Here is a 27,054-nt window from a genome sequence, read left to right as displayed (position 1 = left end):
GTACTGTTGATATTTGGCTCTGTTGACTAATGAGTTTGCCGACCACTGCCCTAGGAGATGTATCTGTAAGCATATTGCTATGAGAGATGTCTGAGATTTTGCTGCCTATGGTTTCTTCTAGGATTTTATGGTTTCACGACTTACATTTAAGTCTTTTATCCATTTTGAGTTTATTCTTGTATATAGTGTAAGTTGGTGGTCTAGTTTCATTTTTTTGCATGTATCTGTCCAATTTTCCCAACACCATTTATTGAAGAGACTGTCTTGACTGCATTGTATGCTCTTGCCTCCTTTGTGAAATATTAATTGATTGTAATAACTTGGGTCAATTTCTGGGTTCTCTGTTCTGTTCCATTGACCTATATGCCTGTTCTTGTGCTAGTACCAGGCTGTTTTGATTACGTTGGCTTTGTAGTATAACTTGAAATCTGGTATTGAGAGTCCTCCAACTTTGCTCTTCTTTTCAAGAATGCTGCAGCCTTCGAGGTCTTTTTTGGTTTAATATAAATTTTTGTTTGTTCTAGATCTGTGAAATATGTCATTGGTATTTTAATAGGGATCACATTGAATCTGTAGTACAGGGGTCCTCAAACTTTTTAAACAGGGGGCCAGTTCACTGTCCCTCAGACCGCTGGAGGGCCGGACTATAGTTTAAAAAAAAAAACTATGAACCAATTCCTATGCACACTGCACATATCTTATTTTGAAGTAAAAAAACAAAACGGGAACAAATACAATATTTGTATTTGCATGTGGCCCGCGGGCCGTAGTTTGAGGACCCCTGCTGTAGTAGATTGCCTTGGGTAGTATGGACATTTGACGTGGATTCTATCAATCCATGAATATGGTATATTCTTCCAATTGTTTATATCTTTTTCTATCACTTTAGTCAACATTCTGTAGTTTTCCAAGTACAAGTCTTTTACCTCCTTGGTTAGGTTTATTCCTAAGCATCTTAATTTTTTTGTTTCAATGGTAAGTGGGATTGTTTGTTTAGTTTCTCTTTCTGAGAATTAATTATTGGTGTATAAAAAAGCCGTCGATTTTTGGGTGTTGATTTTGTATCTTGCTACATTGCCAAATTCATTTATTAAATCCAAAAGTTTTTTGGTGGAGTTTTTAGGGTTTTCTGTGTACAATATCATGTCATCTGCCAATAATGAGCATTTTACTTCCTCCTTTCCAATTTGGATGCCTTTTTTGTTTTTAATATATTTTTATTGATTTTGGAGAGGAAGGGAGAGGGATAGAGACATAGAAACATCAATGATGAGAGTGAATCATTGATTGGCTGCATCCTGCAAGACCCCTACTGGGGATCAAGCTCGCAACCCAGGCATGTGCCCTTGACCAGAATTGAACCCAGGACCCTTTAGTCCGCAGGCTGACACTCTATCCACTGAGCCAAACCTGCTAGGGCTAGATGCCTTTTATTTCTTCTTCTTGTCTGATCGCTGTGCTAGGACTTCCAGTACTGTGTGAATAAGAGTGGTGAAAGTGGACATCCCTGTCTTGTTCCTGTATTTAGGAGAAAAGGTTTTAGTTTTTGCCCATTAAGTATGATGTTTGCTGTAGGTTTGTCATATATGGCCTTTATCATGGTGAGATATGTTCCCTCTATTCCAACTTTGCTGAGAGTTTTTATCAGAAATGGGGTTGGATTTTGTCAAGTGTGTTTTCTGTGTCTATTGATATGATCATGCGATTTTTGTCTTTCAGTTTGTTTATGTGATGTATCATGTTTATTGATTTGTGAATATTGTACCAGCCTTGCATCGCTGGAATCAATCCCACTTGGTCATGGTGTATGATCTTTTTAATGTGTGTGTATATATATGTATACACACACACACATACATAGATAACATACATATGTTATCTGTGTGTGTGTGTGTGTGTGTGTGTGTGTGTATGTACTTTTTTTTTTCTTTGTTACTCCTCATCCGAGGATATTTTTTCATTGTTATTTAGGGAGAGTAGAAGAGAGAGAGACAGAGAGAAACATTGATGTGAGAGAAACACATCGATTGGTGGCCTCCTACACGATCCCTAACCAGGACCCGGGCCAGGGAGGAGCCTGCAACCAAGGTACTTGACTGGAATGAACCTGGGACCCTTTAGTCAGCAGGCCGATGCTTTAGATACTGAGCCAAATCGGCTAGGGCTGATCTTTTTAATATATAGCTGGATCTGATTTGCTAATACTTTGTTGAGGATTTTAGCATCTATGTTCATCTGGGTTATTGGCCTGTAATTCTTTCTTTGTAGTGTCTTTATCTGGTTTTGGAATTAGGATAATGTTGGCCTCATATAAAGAGCTTGGAAGTGTTCCTTCCTCTTGGATTTAAAAAAATTTTTAAATCTGTTGAATCTGCAGGCAGGGGATATGTTGCCAGGGGTAAGGATGAGTGTGGCTCCTCCCAGGTTCCTGTGCATCTTTCTGTTGGGTCTCTGGGTACTAAAAACAGGAAGGGACATTTGCTCTTTAAAATTTTTTTTTAAATGTATCTTTATTGATTTCAGAGAGGAAGGGAGTGGGAAAGAAACATCTTCTGGCATACCTGATATTCGAATATTGTTACGTTTCACGTTGTCCCACAGCTCCCTTAAGCTGTCCTCCTGTTTTTAAATTGTTTTTTCTTTTTGGTTCTCTGATTGAGTGATTTTTTTCAACCCTGTCTTCTAATTCACTGATTCAATCCACAGTTTCCCCTAATCTGTGTATTCCCCAATGTCTTCTTTATTTGTGCTATGTCATTCTTTATTTCTGTTTTCATAGTTACTATATCTTTTCTCATGCTGTTGAGCATTTTTACCATCATTATTCTGAACTCTATATCAGACAAATTTCTAATCTCTGTTTCATTTATCTCTTCTTCTGGAGAGTTCTCTTATTCTTTCATTTGAGGGTTATTGTTTTTTTTTTCCTCTTCATTTTGGCTCCCTATTTGAGTTTGTTTCTATGTATTAGTAGATAGATCTGGTATGGCTCCCAGTCTTGGTTAGGTGGCTTTATGTAGTAGTTGACCTGTGGGACCCAGTGGTGCAGTCTCTCTGATTACCTGACCTGGGTGCTCTAATGTCCCTTGTGCACATTGTGTTTGCCCTCCAGTTGTAATTGAGTGTTAATTACTTTTGTCTCATGTGTGCATGGGCTTGCCCCTCAGGCTGGATGACAGTAAGGCTTAACCTAATAGCGTGCAGGGTGCTGTGTCAGTGCTTGTCACACAGCAGACTTAACCTCAGCAGGGTTTGGAGCCTGCCAATATCTCCCTTTTGATATACTGCTTGTGAAGCTTATTAGATCCTGCTCTAATAAAGCTGGCCACTGGGTTTATTGGTTTTGGGCCTTTTCGGAGGGTTTCTGGTGTAGGCCAGATGGTGTTTGTGACTGGCCCTGAAAATCTTTTTCGGAGCTGTCAGCAATCTAGATGCATGTGGAAAGGTCCAAGCTGTGCGCCAAAGTCTGCTTTTTCTAGCTCCAGCTCCAGAAGCAGGTCATGCAAAGACTTGAAGCACCCAGAGATCAGCTTTTGCTCTTGTTGATTATTAGTGTCAGTCACTTAGTGAGTCTCAGGCTATAGAGCTTAGCAGCATGTAAACTCCATAGGGTGGGGTGAGAGGGTTTCTAATGGGTGGGACAATTGCTTTCCCACTCCCCACCAGACTAAAGTTGCATTGATGAGTAAGCTCTGCCTGTGAAAGCTGGTTTCTGCATAATGGGGATATAACTCAGCACAGGGATCTGGCGGCTGTCCTCTCAGCTCTCTTCCCAGAGCCACCAACCCCAGACTCTCCTCACACAGCTTTAGTTCACTCTGCCCACCCTCTGCTGGAGCCCAAGTTGAGTGGCTGCAAATGAAATTTATTTTGTTGGCCCTTTAAGAGGGTGCCTGCATATTTTTGCCCTCTCTTCCTCCCATATAGAACCTGAAGTGTTTTCACAGCAAGATGTTATGTGGGCATCTTTCCCGGTTCAGTTACTCTGGACTGGGGAGCCCAGCTTGGGGTTTAAACCCCAGACTTCTCAGGGGAAATCGCCTTTCCCCCCATGTGAGGTCTCTCTCCAGAACTTCAGCTGCTGCCTGTTAGGTGCCCAGCCATCCCACTTTACTCCACACTTCCTACCAGTCTTGATGTGACCTCTTCTTTATGTCCTTGGTTATATTCTCCTTTCTTCTCTGACTATAACTTCCAAATATCTGTCTCCCAGTTCAGAGATTCTTTCTTCTGCTTGATTGAGTCTGCTGTTGAAAGTTTCTATTACTTTTTTTTTTTTTACTTCATCCATTGTCTTCTCAGCTTGACAATTTCTGTTTGGTACTTTTATACAATTTCTTCTTGTTGAACTTCTTGTTTTGTTTCATGTATTGTTTTCCTGATTCTGTTGGGTTATTTATCTGTGTTCTAATGTAGCTTGCTGAGCTTCCTTAAAACAATTATTTTGAATTCTTTGTAGATCTCTATTTCTTTTGGACCAGTTTCTTGAGCCTTATTAGTTTCTTTTGGTGATGTCATGTTGACCTCATTCTTCATGATCCATGTAACCTTTTCTTGATGTCTTTGCATTTGAAAGAGCAAATGTCCCTTCCTGTTTTTAGTACTTGGTTTTGGCAGATCTTTACCTTCTGCTAGACCCCTGATGAGTCTGCTTCCAGAATCACAGTTGAGTGGAGTTGTAGCCAAATCAGGTGGCTGCTTCTGGGTAACCTGTGGGGTCTATTGTTGGCAGGTCTGTGACCAGGGGTGCAGATGGATATGGTTCATGCTAGATCCCTGGTTGGACAGGATTGCTTTTGGATCCATAGTCAATCGGGGCTGGAGCTAGGTCATGGGGCTACTTCTGGGTCCACTGTTGAATCTGCAGGCAGGGGATATGTTGCCAGGGGTAAGGATGAGTGTGGCTCCTCCCAGGTTCCTGTGCATCTTTCTGTTGGGTCTCTGGGTGAGCAGAACTGTCTGCAACTACAGTATAGCAGTCTGGGGCCAGGTAACAGTGTTGTTTTAGGATCTGTAATTGGGACTGAGATGTGTGGGCCTGTTATCAGAGGCACAGATGGGTGTTGCTCTTCACAAGTCCTTTGGCGGATGGAGCTGGGGCTGAGTCTATAGGGGATCTAGGCTGTTTTCATTCTGCAGCCAGGACCATGTTTTTTGCAAGTCTTCCACTGGGGTATGGGCTTGCCTTCTCTCAGTGGCTGTCCTTGATCTTACAGCTTCACCAGGTTTTCCCAACCTCCTATCTGAATCCTAGAGCTTCTACAAAATCACTTATGCTCATGAATGGCTGTTGGATTGTTGTTCATGTGGAGGGATGTGAGCCAGAGACCTCCTATTCCACTCTCTTGCTGATATCACTCTTCCTATGCTCTTAACACAGCATGAACAATGAAACTGGGCTGTGGCAGTCCCTTAGCTAAATCAACATTCTTCTCAGCTAAATACCAAAGTTCTCAAGTGGTCTGTAAGAACCTAGTTAATCGCCCCCCCCCCTTTTTTTTCCTGTCTCCTGCTCACTGTTTTAGCCACATTGGCAGCTTAGCTGTTTTTTGAACACATCAGGCATATTCCTACCTCAGGGTTTTTGCATGTGGTGTTCCCTCTGTTTGAACTGCTTTGTCCAAATAACCTCATAGGTATTCTCACTTTCTTTAGGTTTTACTTCAAATATTATCTCAGCAAGATGACCCCATCTATAATTTTAATCTCCTACCCTGATATTATCTAACCTCATTCCTTGCTTATTTTTTTTCCTTGCCACTTCTAATCTATACTAATAATAGCCTAGGCGGCGTTATGCCCTCACGTCGTCACAAGATGGCCACGCGCACAGCGGAGGCAGGGCCTGGTGGCTGCTCCGCGCTGTGAGGCCTGGGGGTCCCGCGGCACTGCGTGGCATGGAGGAGGCTGGTCCCGACGTCTCTGCCGCCTCGCGCGGAGGAGGCGGAGGAGGCGGGTCGCGGCAGGGGAGGGCAGTTGTGGGTGATCAGGCCGGCGGGGAGGGCAGTTGTGGGCGATCGGGCTGGCAGGGTAGGGCAGTTGGGAGTGATCAGGCTGGCAGGGAAGGGCAGTTGGGGGCGATCAGGCCGGCAGGAGAGCGGTTAGGGAGCGATCAGGCTGGCAAGCAGAAGTGGTTAGTGGCAATCAGGCAGGCAGGCAGGCGAGTGGTTAGGAGCCAGCGGTCCCGGATTGTGAGAGGGATGTCCAACTGCGGGATCAGGCCTAAACCGGCAGTCGGATATCCCCCGAGAGGTCCCAGATTGGAGAGGGTGCAGGCCGGGCTGAGGAACACCGCCCCCCTGTGCATGAATTTCATGCCTCTAGTCCTATATAATAAAAGGGTAATATGCAAATCGACTGAACGGCGGAACAACCGGTGGCTATAATGCACACTGACCACCAGGGGGCAGATGCTTAATGCAGGAGCTGCCTCCAGCCCGCAGGCCCCGATCGCCCGATTGGGGTCTAGCGGCCAACCTCTTGGTCCCTTCCCCCGGCCAACAGGCTCCGATCACCCAATGGCGAACGGGGAACCAGGGATGGGTGGCGGCAGATGTGGGTGGCGCCAGGCCAAGGCCCCAGCCCCGCCAGTCGCCCCATACACAGAGGGTGACTGGCGGCGGTGTACGGGGCTGGTGAGCGGGCGGGAACGGCCAACCTCTCGGTCCCTCCTCCTGGCCGGCAGGCTCTGATCTCCCAATGGTGAACAGGGAACCGGAGGTGGATGGCAGTGGGGAGCGGGGCAGGCTGCTGGCAGCCGGGGAAGATGGCCCTGATTGCAGGCCAGGCCTAGGGACCATACCTGTGACGAATTTCGTGTCCCAGGCCTCTAGTGTTCCATATATTTTACTTACTTATTCTATTATTTTCTGTCTCTCCTATCTGATATAAGAGGTTTCACAGGAGTAAGGATGTTTAGTTATTCCACTGTGGTTCCTCCAGTGTACTTGATTGATAGCAGGTGCCCAGTAGGTGCTTGTTGGAAGGGTGCTATGGATTGAAAATGGATTCACCAAGATTCCGGCTCCTCATTACCAGGCTGTTCCTGGTGTTTCATTTTGGTGCCACATGTGGATTATTATATTTACTGAGATGGTTGGTCCCTTTAGATAATCTCCTTAAATAACATGGTTTGATCATTTTAGGAAAGAAATCACAGACTTTGAACAACAGAAAGCAAATGAATTGACTCGAATAAAAGAGTTTAAAAAGGAGGAAATGAGGAAGCTACAAAATAAACGCAAAGTTTTTGAAAAGTATACTACAGTTGCAAGAACTTTTCCAGATAAAAAGGAACGTGAAGAAATACAGGTATACCAATACTTTATATACTCATATAAATTAGTAAAGATTTCAGTTTTGTAAGACTCTTAGGATTATTTGATATGTCAGAGAGATATTGGGTATCAATTTATTAGTCATCTATTGACTCAACAAATTATCTATCTGAGACACTGCATTAGGAACTTTTTTTGTAGTGTGGCTTTTAAAGAGTAAAATATTCTCTTATTAAAGGTTTCCAAACAAAAAGAAAGTACACAAATGACATGAATGAATTAATAAGCCAGGAGTTGGAAGTTCACTGTTGTAATGTTGTGTTAATTTGTTTGACTTACCACACAACAAATACTGTTAAGTTTTGTTCATTTTTAATAATTTAAGGCCTATATACTGAATAGGTGTTTAATTTTAAAACTTATAAACTGATAGGCCAAATTATCAGTCCTTTTCATTTCAAAGTTAGAAATGGACATGATCAGAGGAATGTAGTACTTAAAAAGAACTAATGTACTTCTAGCTAAACTATAGAAAAATAATGGAAGTGAATATATTCATGACAGTGGCATAGGCAAAGACTTCCAAGAGAAGACAAAGAAATAAGTATAAAAGAAAAAAATGGATATATTGGACTTCATTAAAAGAAAAACTTAATTTACCAAGAGAAAAAATTTAAATGTCTATCTCTTGCTTATGCATAAAGTGCAAACTCATCTTCCATGTCCATATTTTATTTATTATTATTATTATACTAGAGGTACGGTGCACAAAATTCGTGCGGGGGCGGGGGGGTCCCTCAGCCTGGCCTGCACCCTCTTGCAATCTGGGACTGCTGGCTCCTAACTGCTCGCCTGCCTGCCTGCCTGATCGCCCCTAACCACTCTGCCTGCCTGCCTGATCACCCCTAACCACTCTGCCTGCCTGCCTGATCGCTCCTAGCTGCCTCTGCCTCGGCCCCCGCCACTGTAGCTTCGTCTGGAATGATGTTTGGAAGGTTGTTTGGCTGTCCAGTCTAATTAGCATATTACGCTTTTATTATTATAGATATATAATTCTTTATTGTTGTAAGTATTACATATGTCCCCTTTTTTTGATCGCCCCTAACCACTCTGCCTGCCTGATCGCCCCTAACTGCTCACCTGCCTGCCTGATCGCCCCTAGCCGCCTCTGCCTTGGCCCCTACCGCCACTGCTTCGTCTGGGAGGACGTCCGGAATGACGTCTGGAAGATCGTTCGGCTGTCTGGTCTAATTAGCATATTATTCTTTTTTTTAAAAAATATATTTTATTGATTTTTTACAGAGAAGAAGGGAGAGAGATAGAGAGTTAGAAACATCGATGAGAGAGAAACATCGATCAGCTGCCTTCTGCACATCCCCCACTGGGGATGTGCCCGCAACCCAGGTACATGCCCTTGACCGGAATCGAACCTGGGACCTTTCAGTCCGCAGGCCGACGCTCTATCCACTGAGCCAAACCGGCTTCGGCGCATATTATTCTTTTATTATAGATTTTTTTTGCTCTTTAGATTAAAAATTGATATTAAACTTATTTGAATTTCTTTTAAAAATCTATAATCTAGATTATAGATTATTTTTATAATCTATAATAATACAAATTTATCATGACGTTTTGTGAATACTTCAAAATACTTTATTAAAATATTTTTAATTTACTAATTTGAGAGAGAGACATATATCAAGTTGTTGTTCCACTTATTTAGGCATTCATTGGTTGCCTCTTGTATGTGCCCTGACCAGAGATTGAACCTTCCACCTTGGCATATTGGGACGACACCCTAACCAATTGAGCTTTCAGGCCTGGGCCAGTTCAAATACTTTAAACAGTAGTTAAAATCAAATTCAGCTATCAGAAAATTTTTCACTAAATTTAAAACCATAATCTATTCTAAAATATCTGCATAATGGGTTTGTCATTTCATATTTACTGTTCCTGAGTTTCCCAGGAGTAGAGTGATACTTGGATAGCTTGCTATGTTATAAAAATCTTAAGAGACCCATAAGGAAAATAACACCACCGCCCTTCTTAGACCACCCAAGATTATAAACTTGATTCCCCCCACTTTCCCCTCTGTCATAGCTAAGATTTCTTCTTCCAGTGTGATTCAAACCATAGCAAATGAGCTTTATTTTAGTTCTACTTACTTTGATGAGAATAACACATAGTTTTTACTTTATTATGACCTGGTGCCTTTCCTGCAAACAATTTATCCTCTTATTCTCTAAGCCTGTTCTTTCCAGTCTGCTAGTCATTAGCTACATGTGGCTATTTAAGTTTAAGTTAAATGAAATTAAATAAAACGAAAAATTCAGTTTTTCAATAAAACTAAAAATTCAGTTTTTCAGTGACATTAGCCACATTTCAAGTGCTCAGTAGCTGTTATGTGACTGGTAGCTATCACATTGGACAGTGCAGGTCCAGGACACATCTATCATTACAGAAAGTTCTGGACAGTGTTGATGTAGAGGCCTCATTTCCTGGAGAGTTGGTGAGTTAGCTTTCTTCTTTAAGACATTAGACAATTTCATAATTTTGCAACATTTTTTTGAACTCTCTTTCTGCTTTGTTAGTGTTGATTTAAGTATTGGACCCTTTTCAAAAGACTTGATATTGTGTGTAACCATGGGTGTTCATTATTTCTTTTGGTTGTGGGTACAGTTCCTTGTTTTTCTTAAACTATGGCTCATTCATAGTTTCCCATATTTATCCTTTCTGCCTCTACAATGCAGTTACATACTTTAAAAACAGGTATATACTTAAATCAAAAACAAATATATATTTATTGATATGCTTTCACTTATTAAGTCATTAAAAGATTAAAGAGATGGTATAAACGTATTCAGAGATAATGTGGATTTGGTTCTAGACCACCTCGATAAAGTGAATATTGCAAATCCCATGAATATTTTGGTTTTCCTTTGCATATAAAAGTTATGTTTACACTATACTATAGTCTAGCATTATGTCTAAAAAACTATGTAATACCTTAATTAGAGAATAGCATTATTGCCCCAAATGCTAACCAGCCTTCGGTGAACCATTATCTTTTTGCTGGTAGAACTTCTTGCCTCAGTGTTTATGGCTGCTGACTGATCAGTGTGGTGGTTGCTGGAGTTTGAGGTGGCTGTGGCAATTGCTTAAAATAAGACAACAATGAAGTTTGCTGTGTTGACTGATTCTTTCACAAATGATTTACCTTTAGCATGCGATGCTGTTTGATAGCATTTTACCCACAGTAAAACTTCTTTCAAAATTGAAATCCATTCTTTCAAACCCTGTCACTGCTTTATCAACTAAGTTGATATAATATTCTAAATCCTTTGTTGTCATTTTAACATTTTCTTTTTTTTTTTTTAAATATATTTTTATTGATTTCAGAGAGGAAGGAAGAGGGAGAGAGAGATAGAAACATCCATGAGAAACATCCATGATCAGAGAGAATCATGGATCGCCTGCCTCCTGCAAGTCCCCACCTGGGGATTGAGCCCACAACCCGGGTATGTGCCCTTGACTGGAATCGAACCCGGGACCCTCCAGTTCTCAGGCCGACGCTCTATCCACTGAGCCAAACCAGCTAGGCAATTTTAACATTTTCACAGCTTCTTCACCAAGAGTAGATTCCATCTCAAGAAACTACTCTCTTTGCTCCTCATCTGTTAAAGTTTTACCATGAATTTGTAGCAATTCAGTCACATCTAGGCTCCACTTCTAATTCTAGTTCTCTTGCTATTTTCATATCTACAGTTACTTCCTCCACTGAAGTCTTGACCTCCTCAAAATCATCCATGAGGGTTGGAATCAATTTCTTCCAAACTCTTGTTAATGTTTTGATCTCTTCCCATGAATCATGAATGTTCGTAATGGCATTTAGAAAGGTGAATCCTTTCTAGGAGGTTTTCAATTTATAGTTTGCCTAGACCAGTGGTCGGCAAACTGCAGCTCGCGAGCCACATGCGGCTCTTTGGCCCCTTGAGTGTGGCTCTTCCACAAAATACCGACTTCTGCGTATGGGCCACAAAGTTTCAATCGCACTGTACGTGCGTGCCCGCACGTGGTATTTTGTGGAAGAGCCACACTCAAGGGGCCAAAGAGCTGCATGTGGCTCACGAGCCGCAGTTTGCCGACCACTGGCCTAGACCCATCAGAGGAATCACTATCTATGGCAGCTATAGCCTTATGAAATGTGTTTCTTAATTAGTAAGACTTGAAAGTCAAAATTACTCCTTGATCCAGGGGCTGCAGAATGGATGTTGTTAGCAGGCATGAAAACAACATTACTCTTGTACATCTCCATCAGAGCTCTTGGGTGACCAAATGCATTGTCAATGAACAGTAATGTTTTGAAAAGAATCTTTTTATCTGAACAGTAGTCTCAACAGTGGGCTTAAAATAATTGGTAAACTATGTTGTAAACAGATATGCTGTCATCCAGACTTTATTGTTCCATTTATAGAGCACAGGCAGAGTAGATTTTGCATAATTGTTAAGGGCCTTAGGATTATCAGAATGGTAAGTGGACAGTGGTTTCAACTTAAAGTCACCAGCTGCATTAGCCCCTAACGAGAGTCAGCCTGTCCTTGGAAGGTTTGAAGCTGGGCATTGACTTCTCCTCGCTAGCTATGAAAGTCTAGATGGCATTTTCTTCCAATATAAGGCTGTTTTGTCTACATTGAAAATCTGTTATTGAGTGTAACCACCTTCATTAATTATCTTAGCTAGATCTTCTGGATAACTTGCTGCGGCTTCTAGATCAGCACTTGCTACTTCACCTTGAACTTTTATGTTATGGACATGGCTTATTTCCTTCAACTTCATGAACCAACCTCTCGTAGCTTCAGACTTTTCTTCTAAGCTTCCTCACCTCTCTCAGCCTTCACAGAATTGAAGAGTTAAGAGTCTTGCTTGGATTAGGCTTTGAGGGAATGTTGTGGCTGGTTTGATCTTCTATCCAGACCACTATAACTTTCTTCATGTCAGCAATAGGCTGTTTCATTTTCTTATCATTCATGTATTCACTGGAGCAGCACTTTATTGGCTGTTGTGAAGTTTATATGAGCATGGATGGATGTCAGATTGTCCGTGTGTGTTAATGAGGTGTGTGTTAGTGAGTTAGGATTCTCACTGCCTTCAGTCTCATATCTGAACAGGTTCTCAGGTGGGCGGTAGGGAATGCTTCCTGCTTCTGTCCATACTCCTTTCCTCAGCTTCAAGTCACTTCCTATGAGTTGCACCTACATATTCCATGTAGCTAGCTGACTCTCTCTCCTTAGTTCTGATGTTGATCTTTATTTCTCTTTATACAGTTGCAGATAGCTTCTAGACATTTCCAGGAGTTTCTTCACTTACATCATTTAGTCCATCTAAAACAACTCATTTTCTTAAAACCTGTTTCTTATAAATTCCCAATAGGATCAGTTTTCAGTATTGGTAGTTTTGAATTTGAATCTTTTATTCTTCCCTTTACCTCATCTATCTTCCTTCAGTTAGTAATTAATTCCTATTTATTTTTTCTTCAACAGATAATCCCCGTTTATCTCTTCTATTTCAATTAATATCTTTTTAAAAAATATATTTTTATTGATTTTAGAGAGGAGGGGAGAATGGGAGAAAGTTAGAAACATCAATGATGAGAGAGAATCATCAGTCGGCTGCCTCCTGCATGCCCCCTACTAGGGATTGAGCCCGTAACCTGGGCATGTGCCCTTGACCGGAATCAAACCCGGGACCATTCAGTCTGTCTAGGCCGACGCTCTATCCACTGACCCAAACCAGCCAAGGACTCAATTAGTATCTTTATTATCTCAAGGCCACATTATTTCAGTGAACTCTTAAGTGTTGTCTGCCGCCTCCTCCTGATTCCTGGAATTAATTTTGCTGATGGTATGAAGTGAGGCTCTAGCCTGAACCCCTATTCCCTTTCCTGAAAATCCCAGTTTTATTGAAATGTGATTAACTGAGCCTTCTCTTTTCTGTTCTCTGTACTAGGTTAGCTAGTCTGTATTTTTTCTTCTGTTGCATTGTTTTAATTCTACTAATGCTTTTTTTGGGGGGTTGGGGGTTGGCAGGCTTTGAAACAGCAGGTAACAGATTTACAGGAAGATTTGAAAAGAAAGGAAGCAAAATGGTCAAGTACACATGGCCGTCTTAGAAGCCAGATAGAAATGTTGGTCAAAGAGAACACAGACCTCCGGGAAGAAATAAAAGTGATGGAGAGATTCCGACTCGATGCTTGGAAGAAAGTGGAAGCCGCTGAGGGCAGCATCAAGATGGGTCAGTGCAGGACTACCATGAAGAAAGAGGGGTCCATGGTAGGTTTGGAGACCAGTCAGCCTTGTCAAGTTAGGGGGAGATGTTAAATATTTGAGCAGTCAGATTCCTACCGACAGAAAGCACAAGGGCAGTTTCCAGGGCTGCTGGGAGGAGAGAGTGAGGGGTTAGTGTTTAATAGAAACAGCGTTTCAGTTTTGCAAGTTGAAGAGAGTTCTGTGAATGAATGGTGGTGATGGTTGCAAGACAGTGTGAATGTACTTAATACCACTGACCTGTGCACTTTAACATGGTTAAGATGGTAACTATCGCCCTGTCTGGTGTGTCTCAGTGGCTGGAGCATTGTCCCGTGCACCAAAGGGTCGAGGGTTCAATTCCCGGTCAAAGGCGTGTACCTGGATTTCAGGTTTGATCCCAGGCCCCAGTCAGGGCACTTGTGGGAGGCAACCAATGGATGTGTCTCTCTCATATTGATATTTCTCTCTATCTCCCCTTTCTTTCTTTCTCTCCCCCTTCTGCCTCCCTTCCATTCTCTAAAAATCAATGGAAAAAATATCCTCCGATGAGGATTAACAACAACAAAAAGATAGTAAATATTATGCCATATATATTTTACCATAATTAAAAAAATAATTTTGAGCATTGCTATAGAGATAGTTTTCAAATTCATTTGTATAATTCTTATAAGGGGATTATTATAAGCAGTAGGCAGACAGTGTCAGTTAAAACAGGCCAAGGGAAGTGTTTGCAGAGAGTCACATGCGCGTGACCCTTTTAAATCAAGTTATTGGTGTTTCATTTATCTCTGTTTACAACTCTGGTTTTTCAGGCACTGCTTTTAGGCACTGCAGATAAAGCAATGAACAAAACAGGCAAATGTCCTTGCCCTCTTGAAACTTAATATTCTAGTGGCAGGAGAAAGACTATAAATAAGATAGATAAATAAAATATATGGTATGTGACATAGTGGTGGAAATGAAGGAGAAAAAGCAAGGAGAGGGAATAACTGTATGGGGTGTTGCAGTTATATGTAGGATGGCCAAGGAAGGCCTTACAGAGAAAGCAACATTTGAATAATGGCTGAAGAGGGACCTGGGTGAGAAGCAGAGCAGGCACAGGAGACCTGGACCTGGAGACTGTCTGCTTGGAGGGCCTGAGGTTGAGCAATGCCAAAGACTGGTACTGCAGGTCCTCGAATAGTGTCATTTCATTATAAGATTGATGCTGTAGGAACTTAACTCTTACTTATATCAATCAGCCTGATAAAATTGTTCTCATTATACGTCATTTCACTTAAAGTCACAGAACATATCAAAGATGTTAAGTGAGCACTTACTGTAAAGCTGGAGCAGAGAAAGTGGGGAGAATAGTAGGGGATGAAACCAGAGATATGACGAAGGGTGGTGGGTGCAGATTTCATTAGGCCTTAATAGGTTCTGTAAACACTCGGGCTTTTTCCCTGAGTGCAATGGGAGCTCTTGCAGGGCTTTGATTGAAGGGGTGGCCTAACCCTTTATCTTAGTGTTTGGGGAAAGCACCAAAAATCTAAATTCAGGATTGATTCTAAAGAACTGACAGGTAACCTTATTCAAAATCATAAGAGCTTTAATAGAAACTTACATACATGGGTAAGGTAGCTGCTCCCAGTGGTGGCCTGCCTGGAAGAATCCACTTCCTTCTAGGACAGGTTCTCTCTCTTTTTTTTTTTTATAGGGGATTAAAAGTAAAACCATATGGTGGGTAGTTGCATAGACCACCAGCAAGAACAATGTGTTTTTAAGTTAACATAATAACATCAGGCAGTTATCACACTCTATACATTCATTAACCTCCTTCCTGGGGACATGATGTTTATCTTTGGATGGCATTTGGCTTTCTGGGTAGTCAGCCAAGCCTCAGGCTACTGAGGGTTAAATAGAGTCCAACATTTACCAGAGGCTTTTTTTTTTTTAAATGTATTTTTATTGATTTTTTTTACAGAGAGGAAGGGAGAGGGAGAGGGATAGCGAGTTAGAAACATCGATGAGAGAGAAACATCGATTCAGCTGCCTCTTGCACGTCCCCTACTGGGGATGTGCCCGCAACCCAGGTACATGCCCTTGACCGGAATCGAACCTGGGACCCTTCAGTCCGCAGGCCGACGCTCTATCTGCTGAGCCAAACCAGCTAGGGTTCCCAGAGGCCTTTGCTGCTGGAGCCATATTGCATCTCTGAGTTCCCCAACACTTAGCTCACTTTACTGTAGACTTAAGAATAGACCGAGGGGGTGGCAAACTGGGCCCAGTCAGGAACATCAAGGTGGACTATTGCAGTAATTCAGACTAGAGATGAGATGATAGTGGCTTAGACTGGGGGAGTGGCATTGGAGGGGTTGAGGAGTGGATGGGATTTATTGATGAACTGTATATGGGGTGTGGCAGCAAGAAAGTAGTCAGGAATGGCTTCCCCATTTAGTGTAGTTTTTTTGCTTAATATAAGAATTTCAATTTGTTATTAAAGTCCATAAGAAGACAACACATATTGCTCAGGTGCAGACAAGGTGAGTTTGAAATGCCAATGAGCATCAGGTAAAAATGTTTACTAGACAGTTATGCATATATCAGGAGAAGTCAGGTTGGAGGTAGAAGTTTGGGGTCATCAGAATGTATGGTAAAGCCTTAGGCTGAGATGACTGAGGCTGAAAGTGAAGAGGTCCAAATACTGAGCAGAGTAAGAAGCTGGGGGGCAAGGAGGACAAATAACCATGGAATAGGAAGGAAAGGAGGTCCATGTGGTGTTCTGAGAGCCAAGTTGAGAAAGGCCCTCAAGGGGTACAGTGTGGCCTACAGGCATCAAAGGCTGCTGCTCAGTAAATTGAGGACTGAAGGTTGGTCCTTGGATTTACCAAGTAGAGATGTGTCAGAGATAAAAGCCTGACTGGATAAGAGAGAATGGGGAGAAGTTTCAGACAGAATATGAGATCCGTGTGGAAAAGTTTTGCAGCAAATGTAAAAACGGGGTAGTGGCTGTAGGGGAAATTGTTTTGTTTTTAAGACGGGAAATTAACAGGTGTTTGTATATTGGTAGAGTTGGTTTCAGTAGAGAGGGAAATGATGCAGTGATCATAAGTAAGGGGACATGGGCTTTAGGGAATGAGTGAATGGAGGGGCTGGGTTTGGCCAGGAGCAGGGGCAGTTCGACTTCAATAACAGAAGGTCTAAGGTCTGGACCTAGGGCTAGGTGTCTGGTGCCACTTGGTAGGAAGTTCCCTTTTGATGCTTTAACTTTCTCAGTAAAGTGGGAAGCATGATATTCTGCTGAGGGTGAGGGCAGAGAACATGGGAGAAAGTGTAAAATAGTTGTCTAAGAGAGAGGAAAGCCAAGGGACTGGGAAGTATAGTCTGAGTCCTGGGCTGCATTGGGGGCCCATGTATGTTAGAGATCATTGTTTCCAGTGAGAATGGCTTGCATTATTTTTTTCTTGTTTGTTTGTGTGTTTTTTTGGGTGTCAGTTGGTGGAAAGTTATGTTTTAGGAGAGGTGTGGTCATCAGGGGGAATACCACAAAGCAGAGAGAGGGGCTTAGAAGTTAACAGTATGCAGTGACCCATGAACCTGCTTAAGAAGGGCATACGCTACCAGGTTGTGAGGGACATTGAATACATGGATCAATGACTTGTAGGACCCTGTAGGCCAGTGATGGCGAACCTATGACACGCGTGTCAGAGGTGACACGCGAACTCATTTTTTTGGTTGATTTTTCTTTGTTAAATGGCATTTAAATATATAAAATAAATATCAAAAATATAAATCTTTGTTTTACTATGGTTGCAAATATAAAAAAATTTCTGTATGTGATACGGCACCAGAGTTAAGTTAGGGTTTTTCAAAATGCTGACACACCGAGCTCAAAAGGCTCACCATCACTGCTGTAGGCTGTAGTCAGGAAGTGGAATTCTCCCTTCTTCCTCAAACATTTCAGTATGAAAGTTTCCCAGATAGAGGAATTTGAAAACACAGTCCCATGAACACCTGACTACTCACCTAGATTGAACCACTATTAAGGTTTGCATATTGTGTTTTTTGCTGGACCATATAAAGGTAGTTGTAGAAATCATGGCATATCACCCATATATATACTTGAACACTAAATGGCATTGGCTTTTTTAATAGACCAGGCTAGTTATTTTGTAGAATACCTCACATTCTGGATTCAAATGCTTTGAAATTGAACAGTTATTGATCATTGCAAATAGTGATAATGACTACTTCTAGAGTTTGCCCATGGGAGTGCATGGCTGAGATTGGAGGGAGAGTAGGTCAGAAAAGGCAAGGAGGGGTACATGGTGGGGTGAGTACACAGCCATGAGACTCAGAGCTTGGTGGGGGTGGGTAGGGAGGAGAGAAAGAAATTTGGTTGGAAGCAGTGATGGGGAGCAAGGAGGACACCTACTACCTCTAAGTCTAGGGTTGTGAGCTCTGAGAGCGAGAAACCTCCATCTCTACAAGGGACAGTGGTGAGCATTCATCTCAGTGGGACCTAGGGCTCAGTTAGAGCAAGGCAGTGAGGGAAATGTTAACTGGAGAGGCTGAGATAAGGGGGTTTTGCTGATGGGGTAACCATGAGCTCCTACTCTCTCCTCTGGCTAGCCTGGTAACAGTCACAGAAGACTGTTTTGTTTTACATTGTCTGTTATGCCCTTAACTTGAGGAATGAATATATTTACAAAGGTGGTGTGTGTGTGTGTGTGTGTGTGTGTGTGTGTGTGTGTGTGTCTGTGTGTGTGTGTATGTGTGTGCCTGTGTGTGTGTATTCACTCTGGTCTCTAGTGATAAATGAAAACAATGTAATTGAACAAACTTAAAACATTCTCATTGCAAGCTGAGTTCTGTTAGTTTAATTCATTGTACTAATATGTAGACTAGCACTAATTTTATATTCAATTATATAATTATCTCCTACTGTAGAATTCATCAGTTCAAATTCAAAAGAGTCAAAATTCTACAGGAACCCAGCTAGAGAAATACAAGAAAAATAATTTGCCCACACAAGGTAAGAAGCTACATGATCTTTTTAGAAGACATTTCAGGAATTTAAAAAATAGAAAATTAATCTACCTTAAGAAATAAAATACCATAACTTTAATTGAAGCCTCCTGTGTATCCTACTCCCCCACTTAATTTCCACCTTGACAGCATTCTCGTACTGGTTTCTCATTTTTTTACTATATTGTGTCCATAAATCAATATAGTATTGATTTCGTACTTTATGTATTCCTCTGCAATTTGTTTTTTTCTCTCCATATTTTAAGACTTACCACATTAATACATATAAACTGTAGTTTATTGATTATAATAGCTATACAGAATCCACTTGTATTTGCCAGTCAAGTTTTCCTGTTGATGGGCATTCATGTTTCATCCAGTGTGTCAGTAGTATGAATAGGGCTGCAGAAAGCCTTTTTTTAAAAAATTAAATTTATTGGGGTGGTTTCAGGTATAGATTTCTATGACACAAGATCTACATATTGCATTGTGCCCCCACAATCCAAAGTCAAGTCATTTTCCATCACCATATATTAGGCACCATTCATCGCCCCCATTTGCCTCCCCTCTTCCCTCTGACAACTACCACACTGCTGTTTGTGTCCACAAGTTTCAGTTTTATATCCCACATATGAATGAAATCATATGGTTCTTAGCTTTTTCTGACTGACTTATGTCATTAGCATATTCTCAAGATCCATCCCTGTTGTTGTAAATGGCAGTATTTCATCTTATGGCTGAGTAGTATTTCATTGTATATATGTATCACATCTTCTTTATCCAGTCCTCTACCAAAGGACCTTTTGGTTGTCTCCATGTCTTGGCCACCATGAATAATGAACATAGAGTTATACACACACACACACAACACACTTATATATATACTAGAGGCCCGGTGCACAAAAATTTGTGCACTCGGGTGTGGGGGGGGTGTCCCTCAGCCCGGCCTGTGCCCTCTCGCAGTCTGAGACGCCTCGGGGGAATGTCCGACTGCTGGCTTAGGCACACTTCCCACAGGCCTAAGCCGGCAGTGAGACATCCCTCTCTCAGTCCAGGACCCCTTGCTCCTTACCACCCACCTGCTCACTGCTCCTTACCGCTTGGCTCGCTGTTCCTTAGCGCTGCCGCAGAGGTGGAAGAGGGTCTGACACCACCACTGCACTCGCCAGCAGTGAGACTGGCTTCTGGCTGAGCAGTGCTCCCCCTGTGGGAGCGCACTGACGACCAGGGGACAGCGCCTTCATTGAGCATCTGCCCCCTGGTGGTCAGTGCTCATCATAGCAACCAGTCGTTTCCCCATTTGGTCAATTTGCATATTAGCCTTTTATTATATAGGATAATTCACTGAGGTCTGTCAGATTTTTAAAATTTGCCTTGGCATGTACAACTACAAGTGTCAAAATATGAGGGGGGGTCCCCACTGGGGTGCCTGGCCAGTCTGGGTGAGGGGCTGAGGGCCGTTTTCAGGCTGGCGGGCAACTGAAGCTCCCAGCCTCTCCTTTTTTTCTTTTTCTTTTTTATTCTGGGATTTATTTACCTTCTGTAATTGAAACATTGTTGCCGTCACTGGCGCTCCCAGCTCTGAGGCCGCGGCCGGCTGAAAACAGGTATCTGGGGTTTGTTTAGGTTCTATAATTGAAACATTGTTGCTTCCGGAGCTCAGAGCCAGGCCGCGGCAGGCGGGGAACCTTGGCTTCCTCCATCACTGGAGCAAGCAAGCCTCCTGCTCGCTTCAGCTGCGTGGCTGCTTGCTGCCATCTTTGTTGGCAGTTAATTTGCATATCGCCCTGATTAGCCAATGGGAAGCGTAGCAGAGGTACGGTTAATTACCCTTTTTGTCTTTTATTAGATAGAATCTTTGTGAATACATGTTTTCGAGTTTTTTGGATATATACCCAGGAGAGGGATTGCTGGGTCCTATGGTGGTAACTCTATTCTTAATTATTTGAGGAATCACCACACTGTTTTCTATAGTGGCTGTACCAGTCTACATTCCCACCAGCAGTGAATGAGGGTTCCCCTTTCTCCACCACCTCTCCAACACTTGCTATTACTTGTTGATAATAGCCATTCTAACAGGTGTAGTTTTGATTTGCATATCCCTAATTGTCAGTGAGGTTGAACATCTTTTCATATGTCTATTGGCTGTTCATGTGTCTTCTTGGGAGAGGTGTCTGGTCAGGTCCTCTGCCCATCTTTTAATTGGATTGTTTGTTTGGTGTTGAGTTTTATGAGTTCTTTACATATTTTGGATATTAAACCTTTGTCAGAGCTGTCTTGTGTCCATTGGTTATGCTTATATGCATGCATACAAGTCCTTCGGTTGATCTCTTACCACCCCCCCAACCCTCCCCGGCCTTCCCACTATAGTTTGACAGTCTGTTCCATGCTGCTTTGCCTCTGTATCTATTTTTGTTCATCAGTTTATAATAGTCTTTATTATCCATAAATGAGTGAGATCATGTGGTATTTTTCTTTCATTGACTGGCTTATTTCACTTAGCATAATGCTCTCCAGTTCCATCCATGCTGTTCTTTGTCAGAGCTTTTGTTTGCAAATATAATCTTCCATTCTGTTGGCTGTCTCTTGGTTTTGTTGTCGGATTCTTTTGTTGTGCAGAAGTTTTTTAGTTTGATATAGTCCCATTCATTTATTTTTGCCTTTACTTCCCTTGCTTTTCGGGTCAAGTTTATAAAATGTTCTCTATGACCACTGTCCATAAGTTTAGTACCTATGTTTACTTCTATGTTATTTATTGTTCCAGATCTTATATTTAGGTCTTTGATCCATTTTGAATTAATTTTTGTACATGCTGACAAACTGTAATGTTTCATTCTTTTGCATGTGGCTTTCCAATTTTCCCAGCACCATTTATTGAAGAGGCTTTCTTTACTCCATTGTGTGTTTCTGGCTCCTTTGCTGGAAATTATCTGCCCATATACATGTGGTTTTATATCTGGGTTCTCAATTCTGTTTCATTGATCCGTGTATCTGTTTTTCTGCCAATACCATGTTGTTTTAATTGTCGTAGCTCTGTAGTATAATTTAAAGTCAGGTAGTGTGATACTTCTGGCTTCATTCTTTTGTCTCAGGATTGCTTTGGCTATTCGGGATCTTTTGTGAATCCATACAAATTTGATGAGTTTTGTTCTATTCCTTTAAAAAATGACATCGGTGCATGGAACAACCGATGAGATTTTGATGGGGATTGCATTAAATCTGTATATTGCTTTGGGTAGTATGGACATTTTAACTATGTTGATTCTTCCAATCCATGAACATGGGATATTTTTCCATTTTGTTGTATTTTTCAATCTTCTTTAATAATGCTTTGTAGTTTTTAGTATATAGGTCTTTCATGTCCTTTGTTAAGTTTATTCCTAGGTACTTTATTCTTTTGGTTGCAATTGCAAAGGGAATTTTTTTTCATTTCTTTTTCTAACATTTTGTTGTTAGTATATAGGAAGGCATTGGATTTTATATTTTTCCTCACCTGAAGTTATTTTTTCCATTGATTTTTAGAGAGTGGGAGAGAGAGAACATTGATGTGAGAGAGACACATCGATTGGTTGTTTCCCGCACACACCCTAACTGGACCTAGGGATTGAACCTGCAACCCAGATATGTGCCCTTGATCAGAAAGCAAACCAAAGACCCTTTGGTGTTCCAGATGACACTCTAACCACTGGGAAATACCAGCCAAGGCAGCATTGGCATTTTCTACGTTTATTTAGTATCCTTCAACTTACTGTATTTGTTTATTGTTTCTAATAGTTTTTTTTTTTTTTGTAAAGTCTTTAGGGTTTTCTGTGTACAGAATCATGACATCTGCAAAAAGTGACATTTTTACTTCTGCGTTCCCAATTTGGATGCCTTTTATTTATTTCTCTTGCCTTATTGCTCTGGCTAGGACTTCTGGAACTATGTTGAATAAGAGTGGTAAGAGTGGGCATCCTTGTCTTGTTCCTGATTTTAGAGGAAAAGCTTTCAGTTTTTTGCCATTGAGTATAATATTGGCTGAGGGTTTATCATATATAGCCTTTATTATGTTGAGGTACTTTCCTACTATTCCTATTTTATTGAATGTTTTAGTCATAAATGGATTTTGTATCTTATCAAATGCATTTTCTGCATCTATTGATAAGATCACATGATTTTTATCTTTTCTTTTGTTAATGTGGTGTATTATATTGATTGATTTGTGTATAATGAACCATCCTTGTGCCCCTGGAATAAACCCCCTCTTGATTGTGATGTATTTTTTTTTTTTTTGATGCATAGTTGTATTCAATTTGGGAGTATTTTTTTTAGGGTTTTTGCATCTGTATTCATCAGAGATAGTGATCCATTGTTTTCTTTTTGTGTGTATTATCCTTGCCAGGTTTGGGTATCAGGCTTATGTTGGCCTCATTAAATGTTTTACGACCCTAGCCAGTGTGGCTCAATTGGTTGGGTATCGTCCCATGCACCAAAAGGTTGCCAGTTTGATTCCCTGTCTGGGCACATGCCCAGGGTGCAGGTTTGATCCCCAGTGGAAGGCGTGGCATGCAGGAGGCAGCAGATCGATGTTTCACTCTCACATCAATGCCTCTCTATCCCTCTCCCTCTCTCAAAATCAATTTAATAAATAAAAATATACTAATGAGATGTGTTAGGAAGTATTGCCTCTTCAATGTTTTGGAAGAGTTTGAGAAGGATAAGTTTTAAATCTCTTTGAATGTTTGGTAGAATGCATTGATGAAACCATCTAGTCCTGAACTTTTATTTTTGGGGAGGTTTTTGTTGTTGTTAATACTCACCTGAGGATTTGTCCCCTCCATTGATTTTTAGAGAGAGAATTGGAAGCTAGGTTGTTTACTTGGGATTTCTCTTGTTTCTTGAGACAGGCCTATGACTACTGCTTTCACTGCATCCCAGAAGTTTTGATATGTTGTATTGTCATTCTCACTTGTCTCTCTACATCTTTTGACTTACCTTTATTTCTTCTTTGATCCAGTCCATTTTTAGTAGTATATTGTTTAATCTCCACATATTTGTGGGTTTCTTTACTTCCTTTTTGCAGTTGATTTCTAATTTTTAAGGCATCGTGGAGAATATGCTTGATATAATTTCAGTCTTGAATTTGTTGAGGCTACTTGTGTGACCCAACATATGGTCTCTCTTTGAGAATGTTCCATGTGTACTGGAAAAGAATGTATAATTTGATGTTCTTGGATGAAAGGCTCTGTAAATGTCAATTTTGTCCATTTGGTTTAGTGTGTCATTTAATGCCAATATTTCTTTTTAAAAATTTTAAAATACTTATTCTTGAGAGTATTAAAGATGTCCTTCTCCCCCCAGCCCTTGCCCCCCTCCACCAGGTTCTGCCCCTGCCCTAGGCCTTCACCCCCCTGTTGTCTGTGTCCATAGGTAATGCATATATGCATATAAGTTCTTTGGTTAATCTCTTCCCATTCCTCCCTTCCCTCTGTGATTCGTCACTCTGTTTCATGTTTCCATGCCTCTGGTTCTGTTTTATTCATCAGTTTATTTTATTCATTAGATTCCTTGTTCATTTATTTTGATTTTTAGATTCAGTAGTTGATAGATAAGTATTTATTGCCATTTTGTTTATATCTTTCTTCTTCTTCCCCCTCTTCCTCCTCCTCCTCCTCTTCCTTATCCTCCTCTTCCTCTTCCTCTTCTTAAAGAATACTCTTCAACATTTCATGTATTACTGGTTTGGTGGTGATTAACTCCTTTAACTTTTCCTTGTTTCTGAAGCTCTCTATCTGACCTTCAATTCTAAATGATAGCTTTGCTGGATAGAGTAATCTTGGTTGTAGGTCCTTGCTATTCATCTCTTTGAATATTTCTTGCTACTCCCTTAAGGCCTGCAAAGATTCTGTTGAGAAATCAGCTGACAGTCATATGGGCACTCCCTTGTAGGTAACTAATTGCTTTTCTCTTACAGCTTTTAAGATTCTCTTTGTCTTTAACCCTTGTCATTTTAATTATGTCTTGGTGTGGGCCTCTTTGGGTTCCTTTTCTTTGGGACTCTGAGCTTCCTGGACTTGTAAGTCTATTTCTTTCACCAGGTAGGGGAAGTTTTCTGTCATTATTTCTTCAAATAGGTTTTCAATATCTTGCTTTTTCTCTTCTCCTTCTGGCATCCCCATAATGCAAATGTTGGTACACTTGAAGTTGTCCCAGACATTCTTTACACTATCTTCATATTTTCGGATTCTTTTTTCTTTTTGCTCTTCTTATTAGGTGTTTTTTGCTTCCTTATATTCAAAATCATTGATTTGATTCTCGGATTACTCTATTATTGAATCCCTGTAAATTACTCTTAAAAAATTTTTTTATTTTTTGGTTAAACCTCACCCAAGGATATTTTTCCATTGATTTTTACAGAGAGTGGAAGGGAGGGGGAGAAACAGAGAGAAATATCCATGTGAGAGAGACACATTGATTGGTTGCCTCCCACATGCGCTCCAACCAGGGCCAGGATGGAGCCGGCAACCGAGGTACGTGCCCTTGGCTAGAATCAAACCTGGGACCCTTTAGTCCATGGGCTGACGCTCTACCCACTGAGCCAAACCAGTGAGGGCCCTGTAAATTATTCTTTATTTTAGTTAGTGTATGCTTAATTTATGACTGGTCCTTTTTCATGTCTTTGTTCTCACTAAGGTTTTTGAAATTCTCACTAAGATCCTTGAAAGTCTCACTAAGATCCTTGAAGCTCTCAAGATCCTTGAGCAACCTTATAACCATTGTTTTGAACTCTGTATCTAATAGTTTGCTTGCTTCCATTTCATTTAGTTTTCTTTCTGGAGATTTCTTCTGTTCTTTCATTTATGACATGTTTCTTTGTCTCTGCATTTTGGCTGCTTCCCTGTGTTTGTTTGTATGTGTTAGGTGGAGCTGCAATGTCTCTTGGAATTGTTAGAGTGGCCTTGTGTATTAGGTGTCCTGTAGGGCCCAGTGGCTCAGCCTCCCAGTCACCTGAGCTGGGCACTCTAGGGGTGCACCTGTGTGGGCTGTGTACACAGTCATGTAGTTGAGACTTGCTGTTGTGTCACTGGAAGGAATTGACCTCTAGGCCAATTGGCTGTGAGGACCAGTTGCGACTACAGTGAAAGAGCTGCTGTGCAGGAGACACTTCTGTGGAGCAGGACTTGCTCCATAGAGCTTGGGGCTTTGGTGCTCACTGAGTCTGCCCCTTGAGTGTGTTGTTTGTGGATGTGTAAAGTTGTAATATGGTATGGTCTAGAGTTGTCCACTGGGTGCACTGGCCTGGGACCTACCGGGAGGTGCAAAGTCAAGCACTGTCTGGGGCCATCTGTAGGTGGCTGCTACTTGTATTAGGTTTGGAAGTGCCCAGTCAAGGTCCAACTGTGAAGCAAGGCAGGGTGGTGCTAGTCCCGGGTCTTGGGCCTTTTATTTATTTATTTATTTTTAAAAATCTTTATTGTTGATTGGACCTATTATTGATAGGTATGGGGCATGCTGACACCAGTTGCTGCTTATTTGAGAGATTTTAGGAACATCTGAAGCCTGAGCCAGAACAGGCCATTCATATGGAAAAGATGCTGCAAACAGCTTGGGTGGGGCTGCAAATTGAATGGGGCGGGGTCTCAGGGAATCACCTGAGACCAATCAGGGTGGGACAAACAGTGTGAGCCAATCTGATGGAAACTTAGACATGGCTGTCATCAGCTCTGCGATGGGAGGGGTTCTCAACATAGGAACAACGACCCCCGTAAGCACCCCTGTCTGGGAGAAAGATGCCCCCGAGTTTTTGCTCCTGTGCCAGACAATCCAGTTCTTCCTTGTGTGTTCCTGGATTTCATTCACCCTTGCTGCTGCTCCAGCGCTGGAGCTCAGAGGGATCGAGTCCGAGTAAGTCTGTGCGCTGGCCCTTTAAGAGGAACTGCTGGGACTCCAACAGCCTCTGTGTCACTCAGCCGCAGTCCCTGCTGGTTTTTACATCCCGAAGTTATGGGGACTTCTCTTCCCAGCTCTGGAATCTTGGGCTGGGGTCTGGTGTGGAGCTGGGATCCCTTGCTCCTCATGAGAGGCCTCCACAATGGAGATATCCCTCCTGATTAAAAAATGCCACATACAGGTGTTGGACCAGCCTGTTCCACAACTCCACTCCTTCTGCCAGTCTCCATGTACTTCCTTTCTTTCTTCTCTAGCTGTAGGACTTCTATCCAGCCAGATTTCAGGCAGTTCAGAATGATGGTTCTGTAGTTTAGTTGTAATTTTGATGTTGTTGTGGGAGGAGGTGAGTACCAGTGTTCACCTATACCTCTTTCTTTGTTCCTCTCCCAGTATTTCTTTATTGATTTTTTGTTTGGGTGATCTATCTAGAACTGTCAATGGAGAATTAACGTCCCCAACTATGATTGTGTTTTTATTTGTTTCTTCCTTTAGTTCTGTGAGTAGTTGCTTTACACATTTCAGTGTTCCCTGATTTG

The 27,054-nt window shown here is 41.6% G+C and overlaps 1 protein-coding gene across 1 annotated transcript in view; it reads left to right on the top strand.

Moving 5' to 3' along the window:
- CENPJ (centromere protein J) overlaps positions 1-27,054 on the top strand; it is a 74,679-nt gene that overhangs the window by 18,399 nt on the left and 29,226 nt on the right. The window contains exons 8-10 of the mRNA XM_014528166.1: positions 7,146-7,311; positions 13,364-13,606; positions 18,512-18,596. Coding sequence (XP_014383652.1) covers positions 7,146-7,311; positions 13,364-13,606; positions 18,512-18,596 — 494 coding nt within the window. The remainder of the gene's footprint in view (positions 1-7,145; positions 7,312-13,363; positions 13,607-18,511; positions 18,597-27,054) is intronic.

Source organism: Myotis brandtii, unplaced genomic scaffold (genome assembly GCF_000412655.1).
Source record: "Myotis brandtii unplaced genomic scaffold, ASM41265v1 scaffold62, whole genome shotgun sequence".
NCBI classification, from domain to species: domain Eukaryota; kingdom Metazoa; phylum Chordata; class Mammalia; order Chiroptera; family Vespertilionidae; genus Myotis; species Myotis brandtii.
This window is presented reverse-complemented; position numbering and strand designations above follow the sequence as displayed.